The sequence below is a fragment of the Podarcis vaucheri genome (genome assembly GCF_965113315.1).
Source record: "Podarcis vaucheri genome assembly, chromosome: 11".
Classification (NCBI taxonomy): Eukaryota; Metazoa; Chordata; class Lepidosauria; order Squamata; family Lacertidae; genus Podarcis; species Podarcis vaucheri.
In genome coordinates, this window is record NC_138749.1 from 32,224,987 (window position 1) to 32,252,845 (window position 27,859).

General features: G+C 41.3%; 1 protein-coding gene and 1 long non-coding RNA gene across 6 annotated transcripts in view; one reads left to right on the plus strand and one right to left on the minus strand.

Moving 5' to 3' along the window:
- LOC309514730 overlaps positions 1-27,859 on the minus strand; it is a 61,030-nt gene that overhangs the window by 29,692 nt on the left and 3,479 nt on the right. The gene's annotated exons all lie outside the window — the stretch shown is intronic.
- Positions 387-25,768, plus strand: CKMT2 (creatine kinase, mitochondrial 2). 2 transcript variants are annotated; one of them, XM_082191986.1, is made up of 10 exons: positions 387-521; positions 12,126-12,287; positions 13,731-13,929; positions 16,518-16,613; positions 17,042-17,263; positions 19,545-19,630; positions 21,967-22,090; positions 23,693-23,827; positions 24,021-24,146; positions 25,519-25,768. In XM_082191986.1, exons 2-10 carry the CDS (start codon positions 12,136-12,138, stop codon positions 25,636-25,638), a joined length of 1,260 nt encoding a protein of 419 aa, XP_082048112.1. In that variant the 5' UTR covers positions 387-521; positions 12,126-12,135; the 3' UTR covers positions 25,639-25,768. The 2 variants fall into 2 exon arrangements, with proteins under 2 accessions (XP_082048112.1, XP_082048111.1); XM_082191985.1 differs by having other exon boundaries at positions 390-521; positions 12,086-12,287.

Genomic DNA, 27,859 nt, shown 5'->3' on the forward strand with positions numbered 1-27,859 from the left:
GAGGATGCCTTCACCCTGGTGTGGCTCTCCTTTATTATATACACAGACCAACAAGACAACAACAGGAACCCACCGACCACATGAATTGAGATGGCTAAGCTGACCCAACATCCCCCTCCCACTCACACACACAAACAAAACTCACTGCAGCCAACTATAGGCAACCAACCATGCCCTGCCACCGCCAACAGAAACAAATATTTTTTTCCCATAGAGAAGTGAACAAAAATGCCAAGATTGAAAAATATTTCTCAGTAGTTTGTGCACTGTGTGGAAGATGGGGCCAATCAGGTCACCCTCTTGCTCCCTCAAGGACATGGCTGTGTAGCCAAATATTTTGAATAGACCTGAAAGGAATGGGGTTGGCCAGTGCAATAAATACTTCTCCCTTTCTTCCCTCCCCTGCCAGCATCTCATTTTGCTCCTCATATGACCTGTAATTTTGTCACAGCACTACTTGTCTGCTTCACACTTCTTTGCTCCCAGGCTCGTTGCAGGACGTGTCTGGCTTCAGCTTCAAGGTCAGTTGGACTTTGCCTCTGTTTATTCACCAATGGCAGTGACATTTCGAATGGGAGGGTTATTAAAAATGTTTTGAAAGTGCCATAGATTGTAGCCTTTTGGGAGATGCAGTTTGCTCATTTGCATAAGTACTCAGAAAACGGCGACTGTGAGATTTGTCAGGCTACTGTGCTTCTGACCCAGATAACGATACCAAAACAAACATGTTAAATACATGAAAATAAAGCCTTATTTTATGCAAATGATAATGTTTCTGCAGGCAGCCTGCTGAGCAGACAACTTAAAAAATGTCAGCACTGTCCATAAATGTGTTCCATTAACTAGAGAGGCTGAAATGGTATTGTAGATGGGCGTTTTTAATTGGTGTAACCGAACTCTGTATCCTAAGATTTGATCAGTATCAAGATTTATCTCTGTCTGAATTGCCAGCATCTCTCCAAATTGGCCAACTGATCTCAGTAAAGAATTTTGCTTCATTTACATGCCTTGTTTGGTTTCACATCTACTCAGAAGTAAGCCCCATCGAGTTCAATGAGGCTTACTCCAAAGGGATTACAGAATAACAGCCCAGATTAACAAGTACTGTCTTATTTTTGTGTAATAAGCAAACATCAGATGCTGGGGTTTTGAACAAGTTAAAATAAACCCACTTCCAGGTCTATTCTCTTCTTTATGAAAGCAAATAGTCCTTTTTCATTGCTCCATATTTCATAAAATTGCACCACAGAATTCCGTAGAACCTTACAGTAATAATTCTAAACACACTTACTTGGAAGTGAGCTCTGCTGAACACAGTGAGACCTCTTTCTAACTAAATATGCATACGAATGCTCTGCTAGTGTGTTCCTTGCTTTTAAATTTTAGATCTGGCAAGCCTGTAAACAGATCTCATCTGCCAGCAGAGGAACTCGAGAGATTAATTATCGTTGATTATAACCTTCCCTGTCTGTTTTAGTCTAATCGGCAAACTAGCTATATTAGAATAGTTACATAATATAACCAGAGCCATAGACTGTTACCCCTATGCTGCATAGAGTACAACCACTGTATATAGGAATTTAAGTAACCATGTCCATAGATTCTGTAGGTCAATTCTGCATATGATTTAGTTGGATATCAGCCACAGAACACATATTTTATTTGAATGCAGCTTCTATCCAAGTGCTTAGGATCACACGCCAGACCAGCTTAGATTGCGATAATATGGCATAAATGGTTCATCAGGTAGTGTAGTTTAAAAGTTTGTGGACTAACTATAGAGTATTTTGAACTATTCTTTACCATGCTGGTGTTCATAATCAAACTCTGTATGATATAAAACTACTAGTACCTTACGATAATCCACAGTGATACAATATCCTAGCCTGACACAAGAAGTGCATTGTTTCATTTGCTTACATAATTGAGCGGTACTGAATGTACACAAGTATTACGATTAAAATTAAGATTTAATTAATTTTATGTATGTATTGGTTTGTTCATCTGCTTACTTTCTGAATTTATGAACTCATTCTTCAGTACTGATTCCCAAGGCGCTGGATCAGGAACTGATTAGCAAAACCTTGAAAGACATTTTTATACTTTAGAAACAGAGCAGCCATTATTGTTATTTGATAACGGAGATAGTTCTCAAATACAGATGCACCAATGTATCTACCAAAACACTCTTTGATTTAAAAAAAATGATATTTGGGTTTTGTTTTGTTTAAGCCAGTGCAAGATGCAAATTTGTTTATCAGCTTTCTACTCTGTTTATCTTGTTGTTTCTTTGCTGTTTGCATCTGTGCTGCATCTCAGCGGGTGCATAACATTTAGCTTAAGCAGCAGCTTAAGGTGTCTTGAAAAAGTCAAGAGTCACATGACGCATTTCTATTCGACTAGGGCAGTATTTTATCTACATCTATTTCTAAACGGCTGAGTTTCCTGCCAGTAGAATTTTCGCCTAAAAAGCAAAACTTCCTAATATTAATGAAAGAGGAAAAGAAATGAGCAAAGAGTGCTCCTGCCACAGCCATTTCTCCTTGCGCAGCTCTAGCTTCAGTGCTTTAACATGCAGTTTATAAATTCACTGTGCTTAATCTGACACCGTTTGAACATGCAAGCCAAGGGGACAACTGTCCTGGAAAATGTTGCTGATATGGGAGGTGCTAACTTTAGGTCAGCTCTGAAGCTCCTGCCAAAAGTAACACGAGAGGTCTTTGCTGTTCTTAAACTGAAACAAATAGGAAGTGCTGGAGCTCAGTGTAGTAAAAGACATATCCTCTGACCTGGAAGACCTTTCCCTAATTTCATATGGGGGGGGGAGTTAATTGTGCTTAGTTAGTGATGAGGAAAATTCCTTTTGCACACAGCTAAATGTTGCAGTCCCAACTAACATGATACACGGGGCTCGGATTACAAGCCTTGGCACCTGCACTTAAAAGGAGCCTGGGGCCTGACTCTGGTACTTCCTGGACCGAAATATAGTGCTGAAACTGGATTTCTGATTGTCCTAGTTGCAGTGGGCTTGCCACACTGACTCTGCTAGAGGATGTCATGTTCTTCTTTATGCAGATAAACCTATAGGTCAGGACAGAGTTTTCCAAACTGTATTTTGCGACACGTTAGTGTGTCAGCTGCAGTGTGTAGGTTTATCACGCAAATGCTACCAGGGCTGGAAAGGGGTTCATTTAACCTGCCCTTCGCTGGAGTATATTTCTGTCTTATTTTGTGCTCCCCACTTCCCCCAGCAGTAAGAAGCCCATGAGCAGCGCTCCAGTGTTTAGGGTCCTTTGAGGAAGGTGGTGGGGGAGAGACAGCAAGCACACTGGAGACTCATAATATGTCTTTCGTGATATCTACATATTAACACATATAGAATCAAACCAATTGGATGTAAGCAGACTCAAAAAGCAGGCAGCACAACTGCTAATCCTGCATCAAATTCCACAAAGCCAACTGCTTTCCCCCCATGTCTCTGCCCAAATTCAACCAGCAAAAAAAAATCTCTTCCCTCTGCTTCTCTAGCTCACTGCAGATGCTCGGCTGCAACAAGGTCATGTCTGCTAGCATGACCTCAATGGCTGCACTTTCAACATTTATGATTGGCTACAGATGTGTTGCATCAGGAGACATAGCTAGCAGGGGCAGTCCTGCCTTCCTCTCCATGTGTTCAGTGTATGCATTTGGGACGGGGGTATCTGCACACTCCTCCTGCTCCTCACACAAATTATCATGGATATTGTTCCAAAGACTAGAGCATTTAGCCCTCTTGATTGGATCACTCATCTAGTTTGCCAGGCAAAAACTTCAGTGGTGTTTATCAGAGAAAAGCCAAAGTCATCATTGTATAATATCTACCTAAAGGTAGCTTGCCATTCTTTAGCAAGAGATCCCAGAGCACATTATGAATATTCCAGATATGTTTTGGGACTGGACATTGACGAAAACAGGTTGCAAGGTGACTCCTGGGGAGCCATGATGCCAGTGTGAATCAGAGGGGAATGCCTGCACCATAAGCATATATATATTTTGCTTTCTTTTATCTTATTTGCACAGCTGTGCTTAAAAAGCTTTAAAAACATAACCCCATGATGAAAGAAGCTTAAATTCTTCAGTGAGAATAAAAGAAACAAATGGAAAAACTGTCATTCTCCACTATACATTAATATATTCAGTAGAGCACTTCCTGTGGGCATCTGAAATGAAGCAAGCCATTACCAGAGAGAAGGCCTTCTCGGTGGTGGTGCCTCAATTGCAGAACACTCACCTTTATTGTCTTCTTGGTACCAGGCTTTTCAAATGAGAGCTGTGGTTTTCTTAAAAACAGTTCTTTCAAAGGGGTGCACTAGTGTTGCAGATAGGAAGTACAGCAGGTGCACCATCTTAAGTTGTCACATAGTGCAGTGGGCATAGGAGAGTGGTTTGCCTGCAACTATTTACATGAAGCAGAAGCCAATTTGAGGTTTCTGTTGGAGAGAGAGGTTTGGAAGAGAGATTCCTACTCTCTCATAGCCGATTAAGCACAATAGTGATTGCTACCAAGCACATTAAAACTTGGTTAGATTTACATTTACCCTTATTCACCTTTAAGCAAACATTCTCCAAGAAAATACTTAGGCTAGAATAAATCACAGACACTTACGCTTTGCAAATAAGGGAATGTTTTACTCACAAAGTTTCCAGAAGTTACAGCAAATAAGTCTCTATCTGCTGGCAGTAAAATGAAGATGAAACAGGTTCCAAATGACTTTAAAAGGAAAATAACTGTTTCATTTCAGAAAGCTCCATGCAATATTGGGATTAGTGAATATGCAGGCTTTAAAATCTCCTTTTAGAAAGACTGAACCCACTTGCAGTGAGCCATGACTGTATGACTTCTTGATTATCCCAGGAAGCAGGGAGAGAGAGAAAAGAAAGAACGGGAGGGAGGAAACAAAAGGCTGTAAGGAGGTTACTAGCTCCACCTCCACTGGCACCCTGAGCTCAGGTTAACCCTTTCTATGCATGCAAGTGTGAGACAGTAATTGTACAGTATATTACAACACTTACAATGGGCTGTGGGAAGTTGGGGAAATGCACTAAGGCAAGGGAAAGAATCCAATCAAGAATTAAAGGGCTGTTTTTGGATATACTCAATATCAAATTGAAAGTAACACTTCCTATAGTTGCTTTCTTATATCTCATTTTAAGCAAATAGGTAGATAGCAATCCTAAGGAATATCATGGTTTGAATCTCTCAGCAAAAGGGACTGAGGGGCACTTTTGTTAAGGTTCGTCCTTGATAAAATAAAAATACATTGGGAGCAATTAAGAATAACTCGTGCAAGTTTTAGTGGCTAATTGCCAAACTATTGAATGAATTCTTTTGTCAGCAACTAGTCTTCTGAGTATTTGATTTTCTTTTATTGAACGAACAAGTACCGTCTGCTTTGAAAGCTTGGATCACAGCACAAATCTGCTTGAAGAAATTCTGGAGAAAGGTGAAAGCTTTCAAGTGTGTGACCTTCTACATTGACTGCCCTCCATTCCTTGAAGTTCACATATCAGGCTCAGGTTAAGAAATGTTGCTCTAGAAAAAGCAATTAAATTTGCTCCATGTTTGTGGCAGTCAGCATTAGCTTGAAAGGTCAGTGATAACAAATTAGAGCAAGGGCCGCTTTTGAAATCTGCACAAAATTAAAATGGTGTGCTTTGTTTAGTCACCAGTGTTCTCTGTTAATTACTCCCACACAAAATCAGCTGCCTCATCTTTCGAATATGTCATGCATTGATCCCTCTTTTAATTCTCTTATAAAATGGAATCAGGGTGCCATAAATGCACATAGCAGCTGTCTCTGTCCTAGCTGATGTGAGTTTCTCCATTGCTGTAGTCATAGACACCTTTTGGCATTTTATTGCTAAAAGACCAAGTCACCTTGACTTCTATATTATTGGGGCAGGACAGTAACTCCCTGGTAAAGTGCATGCATGCACAAAACCCTGAGATCAATCCCTGGTATTTCCAGGTGGGCAAGTCTGTAAAGCACTACTTTCTGAAACCCAGGAGAAAACCCAGTCAGAGTGGTAGGCAGCCCTCAGCTTGGTAGACCAACGGCAATGCAATAAAGCAGCTTTCCATCTTCCTAGCCACAACTTGCTTCATCCTGGTTGCAAATGAAACTCTCACGACCTTTAACTATGGCCCATTCAGAGACTCTTTGGGAAAGCTGAAGACTCTTGGATGCATGTTGTGTTCTGAATTTATTTATGAATGTGTCTGTCCCAACAGCCACATTATATTTTAGGGAAGCCTCAGGGCAGCTTATAATACAAGTAAAAAACCCCAGATGAACCATATTAATATGGGTCCTCAGGGTTTTTTTCAGGGGGAACTCACCAGAACTCAGATCCAACACCTCTCAGGTGGGCACCATTGGCATTCTAAGAGAAAGAGGGAGGCATTCTTGGTGAGTTCCAGTACCTCTTTTTCTAGAAAAATAGCACTGTGGGTCCCTGTGAATTAGTTGAAAAGGCAGGAGAGGTTCATATGCTGGGAGGACTCACCCAGATAGAACTGTCCGTGATCAAAGAGGTCTAAGAAATAGTCCTCTAGCCAGAGTAGGATTGAACCATCTTCTAAAATAGGCAGCTTTATGGTGCAACTCTTCCCATTCTCTCTGCAGAAGTAAGTTCTGTTGCAATGGGCTGCATTCCCAGGTACAGGACAGCACCCTCTGGGTCTGGCTGGACTCAACCCCACAGCATGACACCAGACAGGATTTCATTACTGTTACTGCCAAGCTCCAGCCAAAGAAAGTTTCTTATAGGGAAAACAGCCAGACCAGCAAATGTGCCTCTTAATGGCAGTAATGCACAGTGGATCATGTCATACTGGCTGACTCCTATAAGAATTTCCAAGTCAGGCTTGTTCTGGTCAGAGCAATAACCAACAAGGCTGCTATGTTTTCCTGTAAGAGATCACCTTTGCTCCTCTAACCTGACTGGAGCATCTGGTATTACCTTGTTTGGTAGAGCCATAACTTTGATAGATGTGCTAAGTTATCTATACATCCCACAACTGGGTGAGAAGTCTAAATAGGATTGCCAGGTTCCAGGTTAGGGACAATAACATGATTTCAACCAGGGTTCTGCTCTCTCTGCTTGGATTCAGACTTGGAATATGGAAAGGAGGAAGAAAGCTATTATTGCATGGAATAATGTACAGAATTGCCTTGTCCTCAGCATCACGCTCACTGTGCTCTTGCTCAAATTCCTTGCACTCAGTGTTCCTCTGTGGGAAAAGACTGCATGGAACGTGCAGGTTATACACATTCAGGGTCTCTCCATGTGTTCAGTGTACAAGTTCTTAGACTAAGTGAAAAGCGCCATGAGACATTTTCATACAGTAGGTCTTAATATAAGGCTATCAGCTTGGTGGAAAATCAAGGGCAATATTTCCTTCCCAATTTCCCCTTCCAGATGCTAGGAGTATGGATAAAGACCAAGCGGTCTGTCTGGAAAAAAATATGCCATTGAGACATTGGACATCGTTTTGTTATGTATTTGAGGCATTAGTGCTAGGATGACACATCATTGGCCTCTGCTGTAGGGCATCAGGATATGTCACAGTAAAAGCAAACAAAACACATTCAGTTCAGCAGTATTGTCTAGGCTGCTCTCCAAGAGTAATGGGATTTAATATAATAACTTCCACTTGCAGTAAAATAAAGCAGGGAAGTAATAAAGGCACCAGCAATGTGAGGAATTATACTGCAGATTCACACTGCACTCAGCGGCGGGGGGAAATACAGAACACACAGACCCACAACTTTTCTGAAACCCAACTCTGACTACCAGGAAATAATTCCTGGGAAAAGTACAGACAGCGCAGATTCTCAGAAGTAAAACAGAACGGCACTAGCCAAAGAGTTGTGGCTAACACCTGCAGCACCCTTAACTAAATACAGTTCCCAGGATTCTTTGGGGGACGCCATGACTCTTCGAAGTGGCACTATACTGCTTCAAATGTGCATTGCCGATGGGGCCAGAGTATTATTGTGGCTCCATACTTCGAATCAACTGTAGAATTGGAAGGGACCAGTAGGAATATTTTGCCTAATGTGGGGCTCAAACCCACGACCCTGAGATTAAGAGTCTTATGCTCTACCAACTGAGCTATTGCAGAACTGAGGAATGCATGCTCATTACAACACCTAAACAGAACCCTCATTGAATGGCGTTCTAATGAATGAGTGTAGGTTGCAAAGTGGACCCTCAATCATGCTGCTGCCCTCCCAATATGCATTCATTCTAGACACACACATAGACAACATCTGCAACAGATTTATGGCTGTGTGCATTCTGATGAAATAGTCATCACACAAAAGTATTGAAATTACCACATCTGAAAGGAACTTTAGAATCAACCCTGTATGTTTTGTTCCCCCCACTTACACCCCTTCATTCCCCCGCCCCTCATTCCCCACAAGCTTGCCTACTCTCATCCTCCTTTGTGTTCTCCACCCACTCCTGTTGTTCTGTGCCTTCTGTTATGCATGCCTCACATATGGGAGCATGTACTAATTTTAGATGCTAGTTAAGAGCCAAGGTTGATGAAAGTAGCATAGGGGTGAGAGCAAAGGCAGCTCAGCTTGCTCCAGGATCAGGTGTTCTATCAGTTAATGTCACTGGAGGTTAAGGGCACATGGAATAAGCCACTGGGAAAAGCAGGACTGAAAGGGCTACCAGCTAGTAGCAATGTTTGAAAATCCAAGGCGTGTGAATTAGATTTATGCACAGCAGATAAATGTCTTAAATAAGACCACATCCACAAGTGAATTTCAAAACCAGGTCATTGTAACACCAAATAACCTGAATAAGGGAATGAATCACACATTATTTTCTAACACAGAAAAATCCCCCTCTGTTGAATTTAACCATATCTTCAAATTACCTGGTGGAGTGTTGGTGTGAAATGGTTTCTGTGAACTAGAGTCTGAGGGGTAGAGCAATGACACCCAGTAAGGCTTTTTACAAATAATGTGATCCTCTACCCTAACGTTCAGACTTTTAAAGCAAACATCTTGTTGATATCATTTAGGCTTTTGCCTTTCCACATTGCAATTTTCTGATCTATCCAGCTCATTGTATGAAAGGGCTTCAAGGTGTAAAAATAATAAGTCAGCCAGTCAATCAATCACTGCTAGTACAATGTACATGATGACTGTGTCACATTCCATTACTTTAAGGAATGGGTGGGATATGAAAACAACTTTTCATGCAGTGCCTCCTTGCCAACAGAAATGGCATGAGCTAGCTAAACATGACAGACCGTCTGATGCCATTAATGTTACCTGTGACTTGATGGAATATCCTACATTCAACAGGGGCAATGCACGGGTTATTTTTATGAAGATCATTGTCTTGTTCTATTTTCTTAATTTTGACAGATTACCAGTCTAAGAAAATACACTAGAAGGCACAATCCCTTGACAGAATAAAAATGCAATATATATCATTCAGAACAGAAGCAATTCCAGCAATTTCATACCCCTTGGTAGGACAGTATTTCTTGACCCTCATGGCTATTTTGAAGTCACAAGAATTACTTCTATTAACTGCAGTAAGCATTTAGAGATGGGCTCCCCCAAACTCAAAATGGCCTGAGATTTCAGTGAACCTTTTGCTATGGAAAAGTGGACCTTAAAGGCTGTGTTCAATTAACTCATTTAATTTTGAATGTGAAACTAGACACTGGAGTCCTATCACCCTCTAGCATAAGCCCTTTGAACTTTATAAAGATGCATGTGTTCGATGGTGGGAAGAGGGTTTCTGCTTGCTCCAAAGTAGTCCACCACCACGGACTCAGCTGCCACCCACAAATGTACACACAGAGAAAAGGATCAGTTGAACTAAAAGTGAAGGATGGGCTCCTCCCTTCATTACTAGCTGAGCTTATAGCCACCCACCTCAATACAGACATTCTTAGCCTACTGATAGATAAACGCAAGCCAGGCAATGCAGTATTATGCAGCGTACAACTGAACCCACATGCACGTTCAACACTTGTATATATTCGGATGCTGCTTCAGACTGCAAGGTCACAAATATGCAAGAGCGATACACTCACTAAGCCTGCACATACCTTAGATCTAAAGTGTAAAAGAGTCCCTAACTACCCAAAAGCAATGTGCCACAGACCAAGCAAATAAGAGAGCAAAAGAAAAGAAAGAGGAGGCATATCTGACCAAAAAGCATAACACAAAGACAAGGATCAGAGATCTCTGCCTTCTGCAAGAGCTAAGTGTTTCTCTTAAAATCTTACACCAGCCAAGCAACCATCTCTTAGTCTTTCCCATTCCTTAGCCCATGGGCCAGCAAAGCATAGGTCTGGCCTTTGAGAACACTGAGGAGCAAAGAGGTGTCCCACTGGAGCTTGTGGAATATCCAACTATTGAAAATCTGGGGTTTAAGTACAGTTCGGAGCCAACTATTCTCTACTGAGAGCGGAGGGGGATATTGGTTGAGTGAATACTGTAATACCCTTATTCCTTTGAACAATTACTTATTTCCTGTATTTTTATCCTTTTGTTTACTCCAATAGATTTGAAGTTGAAGGGACATGAACCTAGCGAGAAATGACTAACTGGCGTTTGTTGTTGCAATGAATAAAAAGTGAATTCATTTAAAAGTGTCACTGAAGTTCAGAGTAGTTTCCCCCCTCATTATTTATTGTCTTAATGAATGGAGCCTAAAATTACAACAATTAGTGAGGGGTGTGTGTCCATGAATTATTTTGAGGTTAAAAGGGGGTTGTCGTACTCCTGAAGTTTAGGAACCACTGGGCTATAGTAACTGCTGCTAAATGATGAGGTTCGCAGCACAGTGCATGCATGCATTACCACTTCTGTCACCTTGAAATGGGCTATAATGTACCCAGAATACAGTGGTACCTCGAGTTAAGAACTTAATTCGTTCTGGAGGTCCATACTTAACCTGAAACTGTTCTTAACCTGAAGCACCACTTTAGCTTATGGGGCCTCCGGCTGCCACCGTGCCGCCGGTGCACAATTTCTGTTCTCATCCTGAAGCAAAGTTCTTAACCCAAGGTACTCTTTCTGGGTTAGTGGAGTCTGTAACCTGAAGCGTCTGTAACCTGAAGCGTATGTAACCCGAGGTACCACTATACATGGGTTTCTTACAAAATACAAGGCAGCTACTCTGTGATTACAGCAAAGGAACAATAGGTGGGCAAAGTAGGATGATATTCTTAATCCATCTTGACAACTGGGTTTCTAAAATGGAGGCCAGTCTGAATTTCAGGAATTAATTACTCCAGGTATGAAACATTTTATACCTCTCCCTCGAAGCACTATAAAACTTGGCTACAAGAGGACAGTTACTTTTTGCTTCTCTCTCTCTCTGTATACTTTTATGGTTTAGGGACCATAGCCACTTATTTAGTAGTTGCTTCTGAGATAATTGCAGATGAGAAAAAAAATCACAGTAGCTCAAAGTCATGTAAGAAAAAAATGAAGCATTAGGTTTGCTCCTGCTGCCTGTGTTTTGAGCCAAACATTTCTACTGAACTACAGGAATTATTGACGTGCTTCCTTTCCTTTGTTCAATAGGTCAGTGCTTCTTCTTAGTGATTAAACCCTGATATGTGAATGTGCATGTCTGGAATGCAGAGACGAGTTTTCAAATGATATTTGCACTGAGGACTAATGGAAACTGGCATTTGCCACTGCACAGACGTATACAACAAAAGAAAACCACTGATACTGAAACGTATTTCAACAAATTGGTAAATTAAAAAAACCTAACAGTGAGGGGAATCATAAAGGAGAAAGTGGGGGGAATCATAAAGGAGAAAAACCTTTAATGGACTGGGTCCTGGTTAGCTTGATACTTTCTTCTTTATGATCCCCGCCATTCCAATATTTAAGTTCAAAACTAACAACTTGAGTTGGGCTTGTAGAAGACAAGACTAGGTTTGAAACATCTGAGCTTTCTGCTAAATATCTCCCTGCCTCCATAAAACAATCAACCAGTTGGCCCCATTGTCACCATTCTCATAGTATTACTTATGTACCTATTTCAGCTTTCATTGCAGATTTGTGTGCGTCTTCCAAAACTAATAGGTGACGAAAGATGGCCAGTACCTTCTCACGTCTCCTGGCTGGTCGAAGAACTGCAGTTCTCTTTGCAACAGTTAGTACCGGGGCGTTGACCACCGGATACCTGCTGAATAAGCAAAATGTGAAAGCTGGATCCTTTCACCAACAAAGACTATTTCCTCCAAGGTAAATACTTTGATTCAAATCATTGATGAACAAGTGTTTGTTGGGGCCTGTTGTTTGAAGGGCCTAAGTGTCTCCACTGAATACTATTTGGCAGTAAAGAGAAAAACAAGGCTGTTGATTGGGAAGAGAGCCCAAGAAGCAAAGGTGTTGAGGAACAGCAGGTGAGAAGGTTGAAGAAGCAGGACAGAACTGGCAATGGATTTAAGTCATAGCTGCACCATACATTTAAGCACTGCTTTTTTTCCTTTAAAAATGTTTAGGGCTACTCTCACTTTGACTCAAGAAAATCACCATTTTATAGTTCAAATCAGGAAAAATAAATACAGTAAATGGACAAAAGTATAAAGATTCACAAAATGTTTAGGGGTATGCATACGCCTGCGTACCCCCAGAAAAAAGCACTGCATTTAAGACACACAGGTATACCACCTTAACAGGCATGGCTCTTTCCCCTCCCCCAAGAATCCTGAAGGCTGCAGTTTACTGCTCACAGAGCTACAGTTCCCAGCATCCTTAAGAAACTTCATTTCCCAAGATTCCTTGGGGGAAGCCATGTGCTTTGAATGTATGGCTCTGAGTTCTAGAAGACCTGCTCCCTGCCGTCTGGCATTTCCCCAGTTGCCCAGGGAGCACGGGGCCCTGACTGACTCCAGCTACAAAAGCTGAGTTTGCTGAAGTGGCCAGAGATCATCTTGGCTGTGTCTTAGTGCAGACCCTGATTGTCAAGCCTGAACTACGATGGGCAGGATTTGCCGCAACAGCAAATGCTGACTGTTTGAACTACAACTCCCATGGGCCTCAACTAGCAATGGTTGGGGATGATGGGAGTTGTAGTCCAAACCATCTGGATTGGATGGCAATAAATTGACCAAGCTGCTCTAAACATTACAGCAAGCTGGTTCACTTCCGTAATATCTCCAACAAGTATCAAAACAGTAATGAAAAAGTTATGTAAATGTTGTGAGCAGATACATTTCTAGGAATCCTAGTTGAGCTACATTGATTAATACCAGCTGCAGATTCATCTCATTAAATTTACTTGCACTTTAATTTTGCAGATTAACACAAAAAATATAAATTCTGAAGGTCATTTGTTTCCTTTCCATCTGCCGAAGTGCTTCCGTCCACTACTGAAACTGTCTCTATGGTTTCAGCTGGAAGCCAGCATTCCCCTGGGGAAGCACAGTATGTTTGCTTCCCCTACAGATTGTATAAGCCAACATGCAGCCACACTTCCCAGTTCCCTGCGATTTTCTTCAAACCATAACATATTCACAGTGTGCTTTCTTTTTTCTTTTTCTTTTGCTAGAGGCATAAAAGCAGATAGGCAAGTAGGATGCCGATTCTGCCCACCTTCCCTGATATGAACTTGAAAATGTAACCAAAGATTGCAGATCAATATGAATGCTTTACATTCCTTTTCTTTTTTTATTCTTTTACCAGCGCAGACTTCCCTGATCTTCGTAAGCACAACAACTGCATGGCTGAATGCCTCACTCCAGCAATCTATGCCAAACTGAGGGACAAGATGACTCCCAATGGCTACACGCTGGATCAATGCATCCAAACTGGTGTTGACAATCCTGGCCACCCTTTCATCAAAACGGTCGGCATGGTTGCAGGAGATGAAGAATCTTATGAGGTGAAGATTTTCTATTATATGCTGCCATCCACTTGTTTAGTTTGTACTTTTACTAGATGAAACAGTTAGATAACCACAGATTCTTCAAGCAGGGTGTAGTTTTAAAGGAAAATAGGACACCAGAGTGTACACAAAACACAAGGCATATGGATAATGATGGTAGTTGTTTCTCTTCCTTGTGGGATTGTTTGCCCCCTAAGCGGGAAGTTCAGTGAAGAGAAAACACCATTAAAGGCACCCTCTGTATAATAATATCCAGGATAATAAATGCAGGCACAGAAGACAATATTTTATTTGCCTCCTGTAGCTGCCTTGTCTCTTGCTGGTAAATTCAGCTTGAGGTAAAAAAGTGGAACTGTTATTCACTAAATTGAATGAAGCAGTAAAAATGTGTGCGCGTGCACACACACACACACACACACACATTCCTATACATAGACAGCTATCAACATGGGCGTAACCAAGGAGGCGAGGCAGGACAGCTGCCCTCCCCAGATCAAGTAAAACAACAGAAATACAGTGGTACCTCTGGTTGCGAACGGGATCCGTTCTGGAGCCCCATTCTCAGCATGAGCAGAACGCAATCGGCATCTGCGCGGGTTGCGACTCACCACTTCTGCGCATGACATCATTTTGCGCATCTGCGCATGCGTGAGCGACAAAGCCCGGAAGTAACCCTTTCCGGTACTTCCGGGTATCCTGAAAGAACGTAACATGAAGAGGACATAACAAGAGGTATGACTGTACTTAACTAACTGACCAATCAACTAACTAACTACCCCCCCCCAACAAAAATCCTGGGTATGCCCACAGCTATCAACAACAACAAAATTGACCTCATCAGGAAGCTAGCCTGGCTATTTTAGGAATTGAATCCAGGAACTAGAAGGGTCTCAGGCATACAGCGTACCTCCCCCCCCCCCAAAAAAAGCCAAATGAGCAAAACACAGGCAGGATTTTATCCCTACATTTCTTATTTTCCCCTTTCTATTTTAGGCTAGTTTCTAAGGGGCTTTAAAAACTATTTTAGAAGGGCATCCATGAAGTTCACAACAGTTGTTTAGGATATGTCACACTTGAAAACCGTCTCTTAACAATTGTCAGCACCCTTAACGAATGACGGTTCCCAAGATTCTTTGGAGGAAGTGGCAAAAGAGTGCTTTAAATATATGTGAACTGAGGCACAAAGCATCCAAATATCCTGTCACTTTAACAAAAATCTTCAAAATCTTAAGAGTATTGATCTGAAATGACCTAATTTCTTGCGTCAAAATATAGCATGCTGATAACAGAATAAGTTGAATATTGTTATTGGGTGGGAAGTTTTGTGGTATATGGGGGGAAACCTAGGCATAATTCTGGGGCACAATACAGCTCTTCTCCAGACTGTGACCGAACAGTCAGAGCAGATTTTAAACCCAGAAGAGGAAACAATAAAGGTTCTGGAGAAAACAGGAGATGGAGGCTGTGTCAGGTGTTCCCTAATATTTAAACTGCCACTGCCAGACATACTGGCTAATTAGTATAATCAGAAGCAGAAGTTAGTGATAGGAACTATAATTTTGTACAAGGCTGGAAAAGATTTGTCCCACTATAGTGATAACAGTCTCTAGAAACTATTTATTAATTTCTTTCTCTCTTTACTTTTGATCTCAGCATTAGTGCTGTATATATTAAAGGAAATTCAGGGTCTTTTTCTCTCACACACACTCACCCACCCCAGTCCTCACACAAACAAGCTACACTAGTTCCATTCTTCCCAGATTTGAAGAGCAAATCATCAGGCTAACAAGCCCAGAAGCCAATTGGGGATAGATAGATAGATAGATAGATAGATAGATAGATAGATAGATAGATTGAAAATGGATCATACTTCAAGAGCAATGGTACTGGGAAGAAGGCTGAGCTACTGTCTAAGAGGGGGTGGAATTTAAAGTGCATGCATGGAAGTGATGTGGTTAGCCAACTCATTCAGTAACAGAGGAAAGAGGGGTATGAAAATTGTGTCACATTGTATGTTAAGTATGTATCCTGCCTTTTTAAAAGATGTCTAACAATTAAAATAAAATCCTCCCAATGCAGTAGCATTAAAAAGAAAAAGCACAAAAATCAATTACAGAACAGCAACCTCTACTAAAACAATAAATTTAGTCTGGGATAAGGTTCACATCTCCCCAATGCCTGCCATAACTATAAACCCTAAATAAGTGAATCTCCTGAATATCCCTATTTTGGGAGTTTCATAAAAAGGATGCTACCACCACTAAGAATGTCATGCTCCTTGTGCCAGGCAAACTTTTTACTGGACAATGTTGGCACCCGATTTACTTGTCACAGTTTTTCTTTCCGCGCGCTTGACACATAACTTATCAAAGTTCTGCCTTTCTCCCCAATATTCCTTTCCCATCACTTCCTTTATTTCTTCATCTCTGTGTAGCTCTTTCCCCTTAGATAGGAGGTCTGGTGTGTGAAATGGTTCAGAAAAGTGAGGAGAATTAAAACATATCAATTGCAAATACACAAACGAGATGTAACCACCAAAGCGACTGGAAAATAATAATAATGAATATATGCCATTGACTCTACAGGTATTTGCTGAAATTTTTGACCCAGTTATCAAATTAAGACACAATGGATATGATCCAAAAGTAATGAAGCATCACACTGACCTGGACTCTTCCAAGGTAGGTACAATTTAGGACCAATGTAAGAAATCTTATCTGCAGAGAAAAGGGGCTGAGAATAACTATAAGAGTATATTGCCATGGATAGAATTAGCATCCGTGTGCTTGTTTTCCAAGTAATATTTCTTACAACACATAGGACAGTGCTAGATTAACATTATCAGGTGTCCGCCTCAAATAACTGATTTTGAATTAATGCCAAACAACAGAAAATGATTTACTTCATGTATTAATGTTGAATTTTTACTCCCAGGGAGAGGTGCTTGTGGTATTTTTCTGCCTCGGGTATCAAAAATCCTTGGTCAGTCTTGGGTTCTTGACTTGGGGATGGGGAGCACCATTTGCTGTTCTCAGGCAGAACAATGTATTTTTGCCAGTCTTAGACATCCCTTTCTGTGACATGAACTCCCGTTTTGTGTGTGGATCAGATCACCCATGGGCAATTTGATGAACGCTACGTCTTATCATCCCGTGTACGCACTGGCCGCAGTATTCGGGGCCTGAGCCTACCGCCTGCCTGCTCCCGGGCAGAGAGGAGAGAAGTAGAGAACGTTGTAGTCACTGCTTTGGCTGGGCTGAAAGGAGATCTCTCTGGGAAGTATTATAGCCTGACCACAATGTCTGAGAAAGAACAGCAGCAACTTATCGATGTAAGTACAATGCCCAGCCTGGAGGTTTAAAGGGATCTTACACCGCTTACTTTTGCATACAGATGTTTTATGCACAGATAGTAAGCCTATTGATAATGTTGCATTTGAATCCTAAACGCCTAAAAATAGGCTGGAAAAAGTCCGAGAGGGCCTGAAATATTGCAAAAGGCTTAGGTATACCAAATGAAAGGGCTCTGCTTTGTTTGAACAATTATATTTAAGACCAATTAAGATATTTAAATATAAATATAGTGACAGTCTGCATTTTTTATTTATTTAGTGCGTCTAGATATGTAAATGTGAATTGTTTTCCTTCGTTTTTAAAATAAAAAGCCTGATGTGCAGTGGAATAGTGAGGTGGGAAAATAGTTTAGCCCTTTTCTCAATTCAAAAAACATTCTCTTGCCCCCCCCCCCCAGCATATAACTTTTCTCCCTGTAGGTCAAAAAGAAGCTTGGGCAGACAAATGGTAGGAAATGAAAGGGTTAAGCACCACCCTCAATCTTCCACTCACTTTTGAGGTTGCCTTTCAGTCAAAACCCCACATTGGGGGCGGGGGGCTGGACCTTTGGGGCAAATGGGGCAGTGCCTCACCAACCGCAGTTTGCCCCCACTTGCCTGCCTTACCTCTTACAAGCAGTTCAGGAATGCCCCGGCCACCAGCCCCTTAGTCTTCATTTTGCCCTTGTAGAACACAGCAGGGAAGAGGATGGGGACAAAACAAATAGTTGCCTCTTCCTGTCACTGGCTCTGGCTCCACCTACTGTTGCCCTCTCTGCTTTCTGCCCCACCAGTCCCAATGGGCACCAGCCACCATGTGCTTATGGGAGTGAAACCCTGGAGCTGTGTTGCATCTAGTATCTCCCTAGCCCAATGAATGATTTCCCTTCCAGAAAGTAAAAATGTAGATTTTGCAAAAAATAGTTTTTGAGTTTTTTAAAAAAGAGAATTCGCCAAAATCTACAACATGGGCCGCCATACATCCAGACTTCCCTGGACATTTCAGTGATTTTTGCCCGGGCGCTGATTACAACGGAAACTCCAGGCGTATGACAACCCTATTAGATGGTGATGATTATATTCACCCATATTTGTAAGTAATAGGAATGCTTACAATATGGTGGTGTGTTAAGCAACATTAAAAATCACATCCTTAGAACTATTATCGTTCTGGGTGATATTCAATGAAGTCATACCCATTAAAAATAACGCACTTGCATTACTTGGAGTGACATTGGATCTCACCCATTATGTCCATAGTTCAGGGAGCAACAAGTGAATTGGTGTTGCATTGGACACCTTTACCTTGATTCCGAGTAATCTGTATAGAAGTAGAAACTTGTGTTTGTGCAAACCATCACATTTTCATTTAGCTGTCCACATGCCTCTAACTGTGGTATTTTTATTTTAAAGGTGATGGTACTGTAAATCAGGGAATACTGTAAAAAAGCAGCACTGGATTTAATTTATACCTATTGTGTTCTCATGTACCTTGGTAACCTGTGCAGTGAAAAAATATGTACACCTAAAACTGCATTAAAGGGTGTATACATGAATGTCCTAATAAACTCTAGACACACAAAACAAAAATATTACAGATATTTAACTTGCTGCAAACAAGATCCATTAGCTCACCCCCCACAATCAATAAAGAAATTAAGGCTATAAATAAAGAACACTGCACAATTGAGCTGGGATTTATGCACCTGTAAATGAAAATTTGTTGGGGGAATAAAGATGGGGGTGGTGGGAATTATTCCGTTAAGAAATGAAGTTCTATCTGAGGGTTTATTTATGAGTAAAAACAAATGGGAAAGAGGAACATAATTAATCACTAATACAAAAAGGTCAGATCAACCTGACCTTTAGACTGCTATCATGGATTTTGATTAGGTCTCATGTCTGAAAAACCTTATCTTTAAGATTTTATTAAAAATTAGACACTGCCTAAAAGCTTTTGGCATACAAGTTGGATAATTGGTATAAAAATTCACTTTAATCCTTATACGTACTGTACATTGTTCTGTACATTGTTTCTCCTTTATTTCTTTTTTTCTCAGTGTGGTTACAACTCTCTAGAATCATTGCGCTTACAACAAAATAAAAACCTACCAAGTTATCTAGGGAAAGAATATTGTCATTTGCAGTGAAGAAGAATCCAGTGTGAATCTTTATTCGCTCAATGGTTGTGATTGCATGTTCTTCCTGGCAATGATGATTATGAGACCTAAAATTCACTTCTTTCTTTCTTTCCCTCTGCCTTGCATATGCTGGTCTGCAGGACCATTTCCTATTTGATAAACCAGTGTCCCCTTTGCTAACATGTGCCGGGATGGCCCGTGACTGGCCAGATGCCAGAGGAATCTGGTATGGAATATGAATTGTGCACGCTTAAGCTATGAACAAATGGCTTTATTAATTCCTTCCTAACACAACAACAGCTGCTATTGCTAAAACCAAATGCATGCTTTTGCACACACACTCTCTCATCTTCTTCCATTAATTAATTTTTAGGAGAAGTGCAGTGGCATACATAAAAAAGAAAGACAGGTGCTTGAGTCTATTATTCTATATCACCAGTGACAAAAAGGTAGCATATAGCCCTAGTGACTGGATTTCTTTCTTCAGTTCCTAAGGAGTTTGATTCATAGAAAAGTCTGAGGACAGGGTTCTTCTCCCTCAGCAGCTCTCTAAAAAGGCTCAAGTAGACCCTGCAGAAAGGGGTGCGCTTGAGGGGGGGGGGAAGGCATTATTCTTAATAAATAACAGAGGCATTAACTATAATTACAGTACAGTGGTACCTTGGTTCCCAAACTTAATCCATTCCGGAAGTCCGTTCCAAAACCACAGCTTGCTTTTCCATAGAAAGTACCTAATGCAAAATGGATTAATCCGTTCCAGACTTTTAAAAACAACCCTAAAACAGCAATTTAACATGAATTTTACTATTTAATGAGACCACTGATCCATAAAATGAAAGCAATAATCAATGTACTGCAGTAACACAATCAATCAATCAGAAGCTGAATTGGGTTCCACGCAGTCACAAAAACAAAACAAAAAAGAGCGCAAAAACAAAAAAGCAAAATAAATAGCAAAAACAGACAGACCTCAGCGTAACACTTAAAACGGAGCACGTTTGGCAAAAGTTACTTCTGGGTTTGCAGTGTTTGGGTTCCAAGTTGTTTGAATACCAAGGTGTTTGAGAACCAAAGTACCACTGCATATAAGTATGAGCTTCTTATTTATACTAAAAGCAGTTTTGGATTGGTATTATGGAAATTCAGTATAATAAAACCAATGTGATTTATCAGTAAATAATGGGATGAAAAGGAAGAGAACGAGAAAGAGATCTAAATGATTTGAAGGAAATATTAGTTCTGTCTCCCTGATATCCTGAATAAAGGCTAATCATTTGTGAAGATTTATGATGCTCTGAAGGAATTTCTAATCAGTGATGTCTTACTACTTTGATAATGAATGAATGATTCAGGACTGAAATGTGTTAGGTACTTTACATGAACGTTCAAACGTGACAGTGTATTAGTTTAATTCACTTTGTTACTTTTTTTCAAAGGAGTTTATTGTTTTATCTTTGAATGTGTCAGCTGTTATCATGTGTCCGTGTGGGCCAAAGTATATAAACAGAACTGGAACTTGCCGGTGTGTTTGTATTTAAATATCTGCAATAAAAAGTTGCATGGGAATCTTAGCCTGGATACTTTGGTGAACAAAAAGAATCTGAGTGCAAATGAGCGATAAAATAGCAAAATATCCATTTCTTGCAAGACCCAGGTTTCACACTCTGCATCTTCAGTTAAAGGATATCAGGTATTAGGACAGCTACAACTGTCAGAGTAAATTCCCCATAAAGCAACTCCTAACATCCAGAAATGTCAAGTGTTGTGCTACTTTATTAAGCAAGACTTGCAGTAGCATACAAAGGTGTTCGACGCAATGCAGAAACTGGTCAGGGAGCATCATGTATACAGCATGCCCACACACTGTCCTGAATGCTTTCTAGTAACCAAGAAGCTTAAATGAAAGTAGGTAACACAGAACACACTTGGCTCGAAAGCATGCTGCTGTAGCTACACTGAGGTACCATTTGCAGTTCTGTATTTATGTGCTGGGAGAGTATTTCACTGAGCATATAATGCATTTTTGCATGCCTGTTCTGTTGTGAAACACTTGAAAAAATTAACTAATTTAAAGCAAAGCTGAATACGGTTTGGGCTTTAGACAGGACACACTTTCAAATGTTCTAGTCTCAAACTACTATAAACTAGAGAGGCAGATTCCCTCTTTCCCAATTAAAAAGGATGAGCACGCTTTCCCTTTCTCAGTTCCCATAGCAGCACATGCCGCACGCTGCGTTCATTTCAGAGAACAAAACGTACTCTCTAGCGTAGCAGCAGTTGAGTACCAGTGGGATCAGGACTGAGCAGTGCTCTTTATATAACCCTAGAAATGGGAATGATTTTATCATTGGTACTTGTTCAGTGGAATGAAATGGTGGAAATCTTCACTAACCCTTATCCTTAACCTTGCCACAGTAATAGCACCGCACAAGGCTCAATTCTGCCCACAACAGAGACAGATAAGAAAGGGGAGAGGTGAAACGAAACAATCAGGCGCCTGTGAGAATGGTTGTTGAAGGCTTGTGTGACAGTAATACCAATGCCTTGCTCGCTTCCAACCAGGCACAACAATGACAAAACATTTCTCGTCTGGATCAACGAGGAGGATCACACCAGGGTGATCTCCATGGAAAAGGGAGGCAACATGAAACGGGTCTTTGAAAGGTTTTGCCGTGGATTACTAGAGGTGGGCATTTTACAGAAAAAAATGTTTCTGAGGTTTAAGCAGTGGTATCTCTGGGGTTGGGGGGCCCTGGGCATGACAGTCATTTGGGGCTCCTTAATGTTATGAGAGCAAGTCAGGCATAAACGTTTACTTAACTCTGTACACAAAGCTGCTATGAAAGTCGCAATACATTAATTGTGGTCAGTTTTTATTATAACCCCTCACATGCTAATTGTTGCAATTTTTGGCTCTGTTCATTGATCTGCAGCCTCAGAAACTGCCCATCACCCTCAAAGGTGCCTAAGGGGTCCACATAGCTGATGTTACCTGTTTCCCTTCCTAAACCTATCTACCCCCAAAGGAAGAGTCCCTCTTTCCCTCACTGCCTAGAACAGGCATAGGCAAACTCAGCCCTCCAGATGTTTTGGGACTACAACTCCCATCATCCCTGACCACTAGTCCTGTTAGCTAGGGATGATGGGAGTTGTAGACCCAAAACATCTGGAGGGCTGAGTTTGCCTATGCCTGGCCTAGAACAGTATCTTGCAGGCACATCTGCAGCTCAAAGAGAAAAATGTTGCTACCTGCATCAGCCTGGTCAGTACAGCGCAAACCTAGGATGGATAATCTTCAGGTGCTGATACACAAAGCCTTCCCTCTCAAGAATGGCCAGCCAAATCTCCTGGCAAATGTTTTCCTCATAAGCAAATTTATCCTGTTTTAATTGATTGGCTGCATTTTAGTCAATTAATCAAGTAAAATTTCATTAACTGGGTTACAGAACTAGCTTGCATATGCAGGATATGCATGGTGGGGGAAATCACATCCACACCTATGTTTAAAGCACTTTTATACCACTTTAGCAATCATGGAGAATCCTAAAAATGGTAATTAGTTAAGGGTGCTAACTTCACAGAGTTGCATTTGCTAGCAAAGTTGTATTTTTTTAAAAAAAAACAGTTTTAATTCATTTAGAAATTTGTACGTTGCTTTTCTATATAAACGAATACAAAGCAGCTCACAAAGTTACTAAAACACATGAAAACAAAAATACTAAAAGATTAGTATGATATAAAAATTTCCCTAGCAAACCCAAATAGTAAAAGAGAAGTATTGAACAGCATTTCTCTTGGGTTTGAGTTCCATAATAGAGGCACCATTATAGAAAAGGCTTTCTCTCATGTCCGGGGGTGAGGGTGGAGATCAAATTACAAACATGCGCAAATATAAATATTCCACTTCCTCAATAAATTCTGAGGGACATTTCAATTCCAAAATGCAAAGTTGCAATTTTCACTACAGTTGCCCAGAAGGAAGTCCCAATGAAAGTGAACAGGACTGTGTTTTCTTTAATACAAATACTTTGTATGGAGAACTAATACAGTGATCAAGCTAACCCTCCCAAGTTGAAGCTTCAATTTAGAGATAATATTCTGTTCTTGCTTTCACTTGTGGAACACTATTGATGTCGGCGATCTTTACTACAAGTCTCTGATGCCAAAGATGGATCTCGTGCAATTATTATACAAGCTGCTAGGAGCTGTATTTTAACAGAAAGCCAGCACTGTTAACAGATGGCACTATCTGTACCCAGCAGTTCATTGCCTTTTATTTCCTTTGTAGGTTGAAAGGTTAATTAAAGAACGAGGGTGGGAGTTTATGTGGAACGAACGCTTAGGATATGTATTGACCTGTCCTTCCAATCTGGGAACAGGATTGCGTGCAGGAGTCCACGTTAAGCTCACAAAGCTCAGCAAGGTGCGTAAACCAACTCAAATGGCTTTTAATCACGAATGTCGGTAAGAACAATCCATACAAATTTGTAGTGCCTGCTTAGACACCTTTACACCTAGAAATGTAATGTGAAAATCAGGCAACCCTGCGTTTGCAAACATATACATCTTGAGGAGCAATCACTAATTTAGAAATAATATATTTCCTTTTATGGCAGGATCCTAGATTTGCAAAGATCCTGGAAAACTTGAGGCTTCAAAAGCGTGGCACCGGTGGAGTAGACACAGCTGCTGTAGCAGATATATACGATATCTCCAATCTAGACCGCATGGGTCGATCAGAGGTAAGACCCCCCCATTTTAAATTGGAGCAAAACTTGGGGACAGCTTATTATGTAAGCTATAGATACTACGGAATATTGTCAAGCTGAACATTTAATGTCTTCACATACACACAAGTATTGTAAACAGGAAACTCCGTGGCACCAACTTGCATTTACTTGACAAGCAAGACAAGAGCATGGAATGCACCTGATATGCCAAAAACATTTGTAAAAATTAGATTATTTAGACTCATGTACTTCAGCCCAGTGATCCCTTATGAGCAAAGGTAAAGAGAAGCTGTTTCATACTGAGCCAGACCATTGGTCCATCTAACTCAGCATTGTCCACACTGACTGGCAGCTGCTCCCCAGAGTTTCAGGTAGGGGACATTTCCAGCCCTACCTGGAGATACCAAGGATAAAGCCTAGGACTATCTGCATGCAAAGCAAGTGTTCTACCACCAAGGTGTGCCCCTTCAGTGCATGCAGTCTTAGGACACAGAAGGCCATTCTCATTTGTTTTCAATGAATGCATTAAGACGGTTGGATGGCGTCTTGTACGCCCTCCTTCTGGAAACCCCTGCAGCCAAGCTGGTACCAAACGTATTGCTCTGCTTTAGTGAGGCTAAGGGGTGTGTGTGTCTTCTCATCTGGGCAGCCCAGGACCTCCCTACACTCTGCCCAGGCTTGGACCCTGGAGAGGTCACTTTGCTGCTGCTAACGCACCCCAGAGATGCTAACACAGCAAAAACAATACAGGAGGCAACAGTTAAGAGTTACAGGTATCTGCAGCCACAGTAGTTTGACTTCACCCTTGGAGGCACAATACATTGTCTCTCGAGACTGACGGATGCCAACAACAACTCCTCTCCCAAATTGAAATGAACACAACAGACAACAAGATATGGTGATATGAATCAGGACAATGACCTAATTGTATAAGCCTATGCCTATGTGTATATTTTCAATGACTTACTTGAGACCTGCAAAAATCATGCCAGACTGGAATAGATCCTAAACTGGTATCTGATCAATCCCCTTATATTAAAGCATGACTTATTGGGCCTATGCCACCTTTATATTCTCATTTCAGTACTTAGATGACAAAGGATCAGTTACCTGAAGAGGGGGAAACCAATTAAGTCGATACATTCATTATCCCCAAAGTACTTTCAAACCAAGTAACTTCGAGACACAGTCGCCCAAAAGGACAGCAAAGTTTCATTATTAGACATGTATCTTACAGTATATAACAAAATGATATTGTTCAGGGAGGATTCTTCTACCTAGTTTTACTGAACATGCGCATATGTTCTGTGGTAAATAATTATCCACAGAAAAACCAAGGTTTTTAAAACATAACCTCAGCAAGCTTTTCTTCTTGTTATTTAAGGTGGAACTTGTTCAGTTAGTCATTGATGGCGTCAATTACATGGTTGACTGTGAGAAGAAGCTGGAGAGAGGTCAAGACATCAAGATACCACCTCCCCTGCCACAGTTTGGAAAGAAGTGAAGCTGCTTCCAATGAGTATCAACTGACCTGCCATGAGTCTGTTGTGACAGACCTTTAATTCTGTATATTCAGTTCCTTAAATACTGCAACTTGTCAAATGGAAAATAATAAAAATAAGACGCTGTCAACATGTTCGGTAAAATGCTACCTGGTGCCCTAGATATTGCACCCCTATTCGACTGCTCTTTGAAACCATGTGACCAATCCTGTGGTCCTGCTATGGGAATATAAGGCCAGCATAACGCATCTGTGATGCCAGCAAAAGCAAAACAGTATAAGCAGAAATGAAAGCCAAGGTATCAATGCCTCCATACTGTATCCCTGGGAACTCTTGCCACCTCCAACTGTTCACATTGCATGTCCCTGACACTCCCACAATGCCCAGGCAGGCAGGCAGCAACCAATCTGCAGCAGCAGCTGGAATGATGTGAGGAGCTCTCCTTGGCTATGAACCAGTCTAGCTTCATGCTGATACCAGAAAATTTTCTAGAACAGATAATTAAACATTTGGTCTGTGAGCAGTATGGCTGGGCAGTATCCGGTTTTCAAATTCGTCATATATCATCAGCTAAACATCACGATGTACTGATATATCCTGATGTCTGGAATAAGGATGGAACTATGTAGAGGCAAATGGGGTAATGTCCTAGCTACTTCTACTAGAAAGAGAGAGGTGGGGGCTGAAGGTGGTGGTGGCTTCTTTAAACTGCTCTGCTGAGGGGCGGGTGGGTGCACAGCTGCCCACACCTCAGCGGAACGGTTTAATGAAGCCCCCTGTGGGGCCTTGATCTGCTAAGAGGTGGGTGGGAGGCTGCTGGGCCTTCAGCTGATTGCCCACCCCTACCCTATACTGCTCCTGCTCGTGGGAGCCAGATTGGAGGGCTTGCTCAGCTCAGTGAGCCCCCATACCACACTGGTTTATGCAAGCAGGAGCAGTATGGGGTAGGGCTGGGCAATTTCAGACATCATGATATATCGGCATATCAGAGAATTTAGCTGCTGAGATAACACGATGTTGAAAACCAGATACCACCTGTTGCTCTGCAGTGCAGTGGGAAGGAGCAGCATAATATAAAATCTTAGACTAGCAGCTCAGCCATATGTTTACTTGGATGTGATAGCTACTGATTTCAGTGGGATTAATTTCCAAGTACACTTAGGAACATAAGAGTTCTGTAGGATCAGAACAAAAGTTTCTCTAGTCTGGCACTCTGTTCTCCAGTGGCCAACCAGGTGTCACCCAGTTGGATGCTCGCAAGCAAGATGTGAGCATGATCCCCAGCCATCTGTCTTCTGAGGTATACTGTCTCTGATACTGGGAGGTAATACAGACTTGATGACTTAGTAGCAATTGGTAACTTTATCGTCCATGAATTTGCCTAAGGCTGAGCTCCTAGTCTTAGTAATGCTGTTGTTTTTGAGTGATGCAGTCCTGAAGTTACATTCAGTGACTAACTAGTTACGTAAGTGTAACCGGAGGTGCTGCATTACGCACAACTGCACACAACAAGCCACCAACTATTTATGCAGACATAATAATATCACCTTCAGATGTCTTTTACATTTTATTTCTTGCCCGTACCCTTTTCCAAGTTTACTCTGCTTTCCATGGCATGCAAACACGGCCTTTCCAGGCATTATAATAAGCAAATCGGATAGAAATGAGAGAACTCAAATCCCTGTAGCTCTTCACTTGGCATATCCCAGCAACGCTATGCTTTGTTGTTTGTATCAGCCATTGGTGCCACAGTCCCTTCGGCTAGTTTTCAATGAAGCTGGCCGTGTTTCTACCCCAGCCAAGTACATCCTGTTTTTGGCTCCTGCTGTAAATCATTACTTGGAGTGCCACAAGGGTGACAGCTCAAGTGTTTTGCAGAGAAAAGAATCTGGTGAAAATGTGCAGCAGGAGACAAACAGCACAGAGAGCTTGCCAGAGATAAAAGGAGTGTGTTGATTATGATTTCATCCCCACTCGAGAGGGTGGGGGTGGGGTGAGATTTTAAGCATTTTTAAATCCTCTAAAGTGTATGCCAATTTTGTATAATTTGCCTCTTTCGTTTATTCCAGTTTCAAATGTCCTACACACCAAGGACATCCTACACATCAATAATGGGTTCATCTCAGATTGTGAGGGGTTGGATTAAAAGATATATCTGCGATAACAGGTGTGATTTCAACAGTAAATCACAACAGAGAGGATGCATCAGAGACAAACTGGCAG

Coding starts and splice junctions, on each gene's coding strand:
- CKMT2 (XM_082191986.1), top strand. CDS start 12,136: ATGGCCAGTACCTTCTCACGTCTCCTGGCTGGTCGAAGAACTGCAGTT. Junction 16,614..17,041: donor CTGACCTGGACTCTTCCAAG/GTAGGTACAATT, acceptor TGTGTGGATCAG/ATCACCCATGGGCAATTTGA. Junction 23,828..24,020: donor AGCTCACAAAGCTCAGCAAG/GTGCGTAAACCA, acceptor CTTTTATGGCAG/GATCCTAGATTTGCAAAGAT.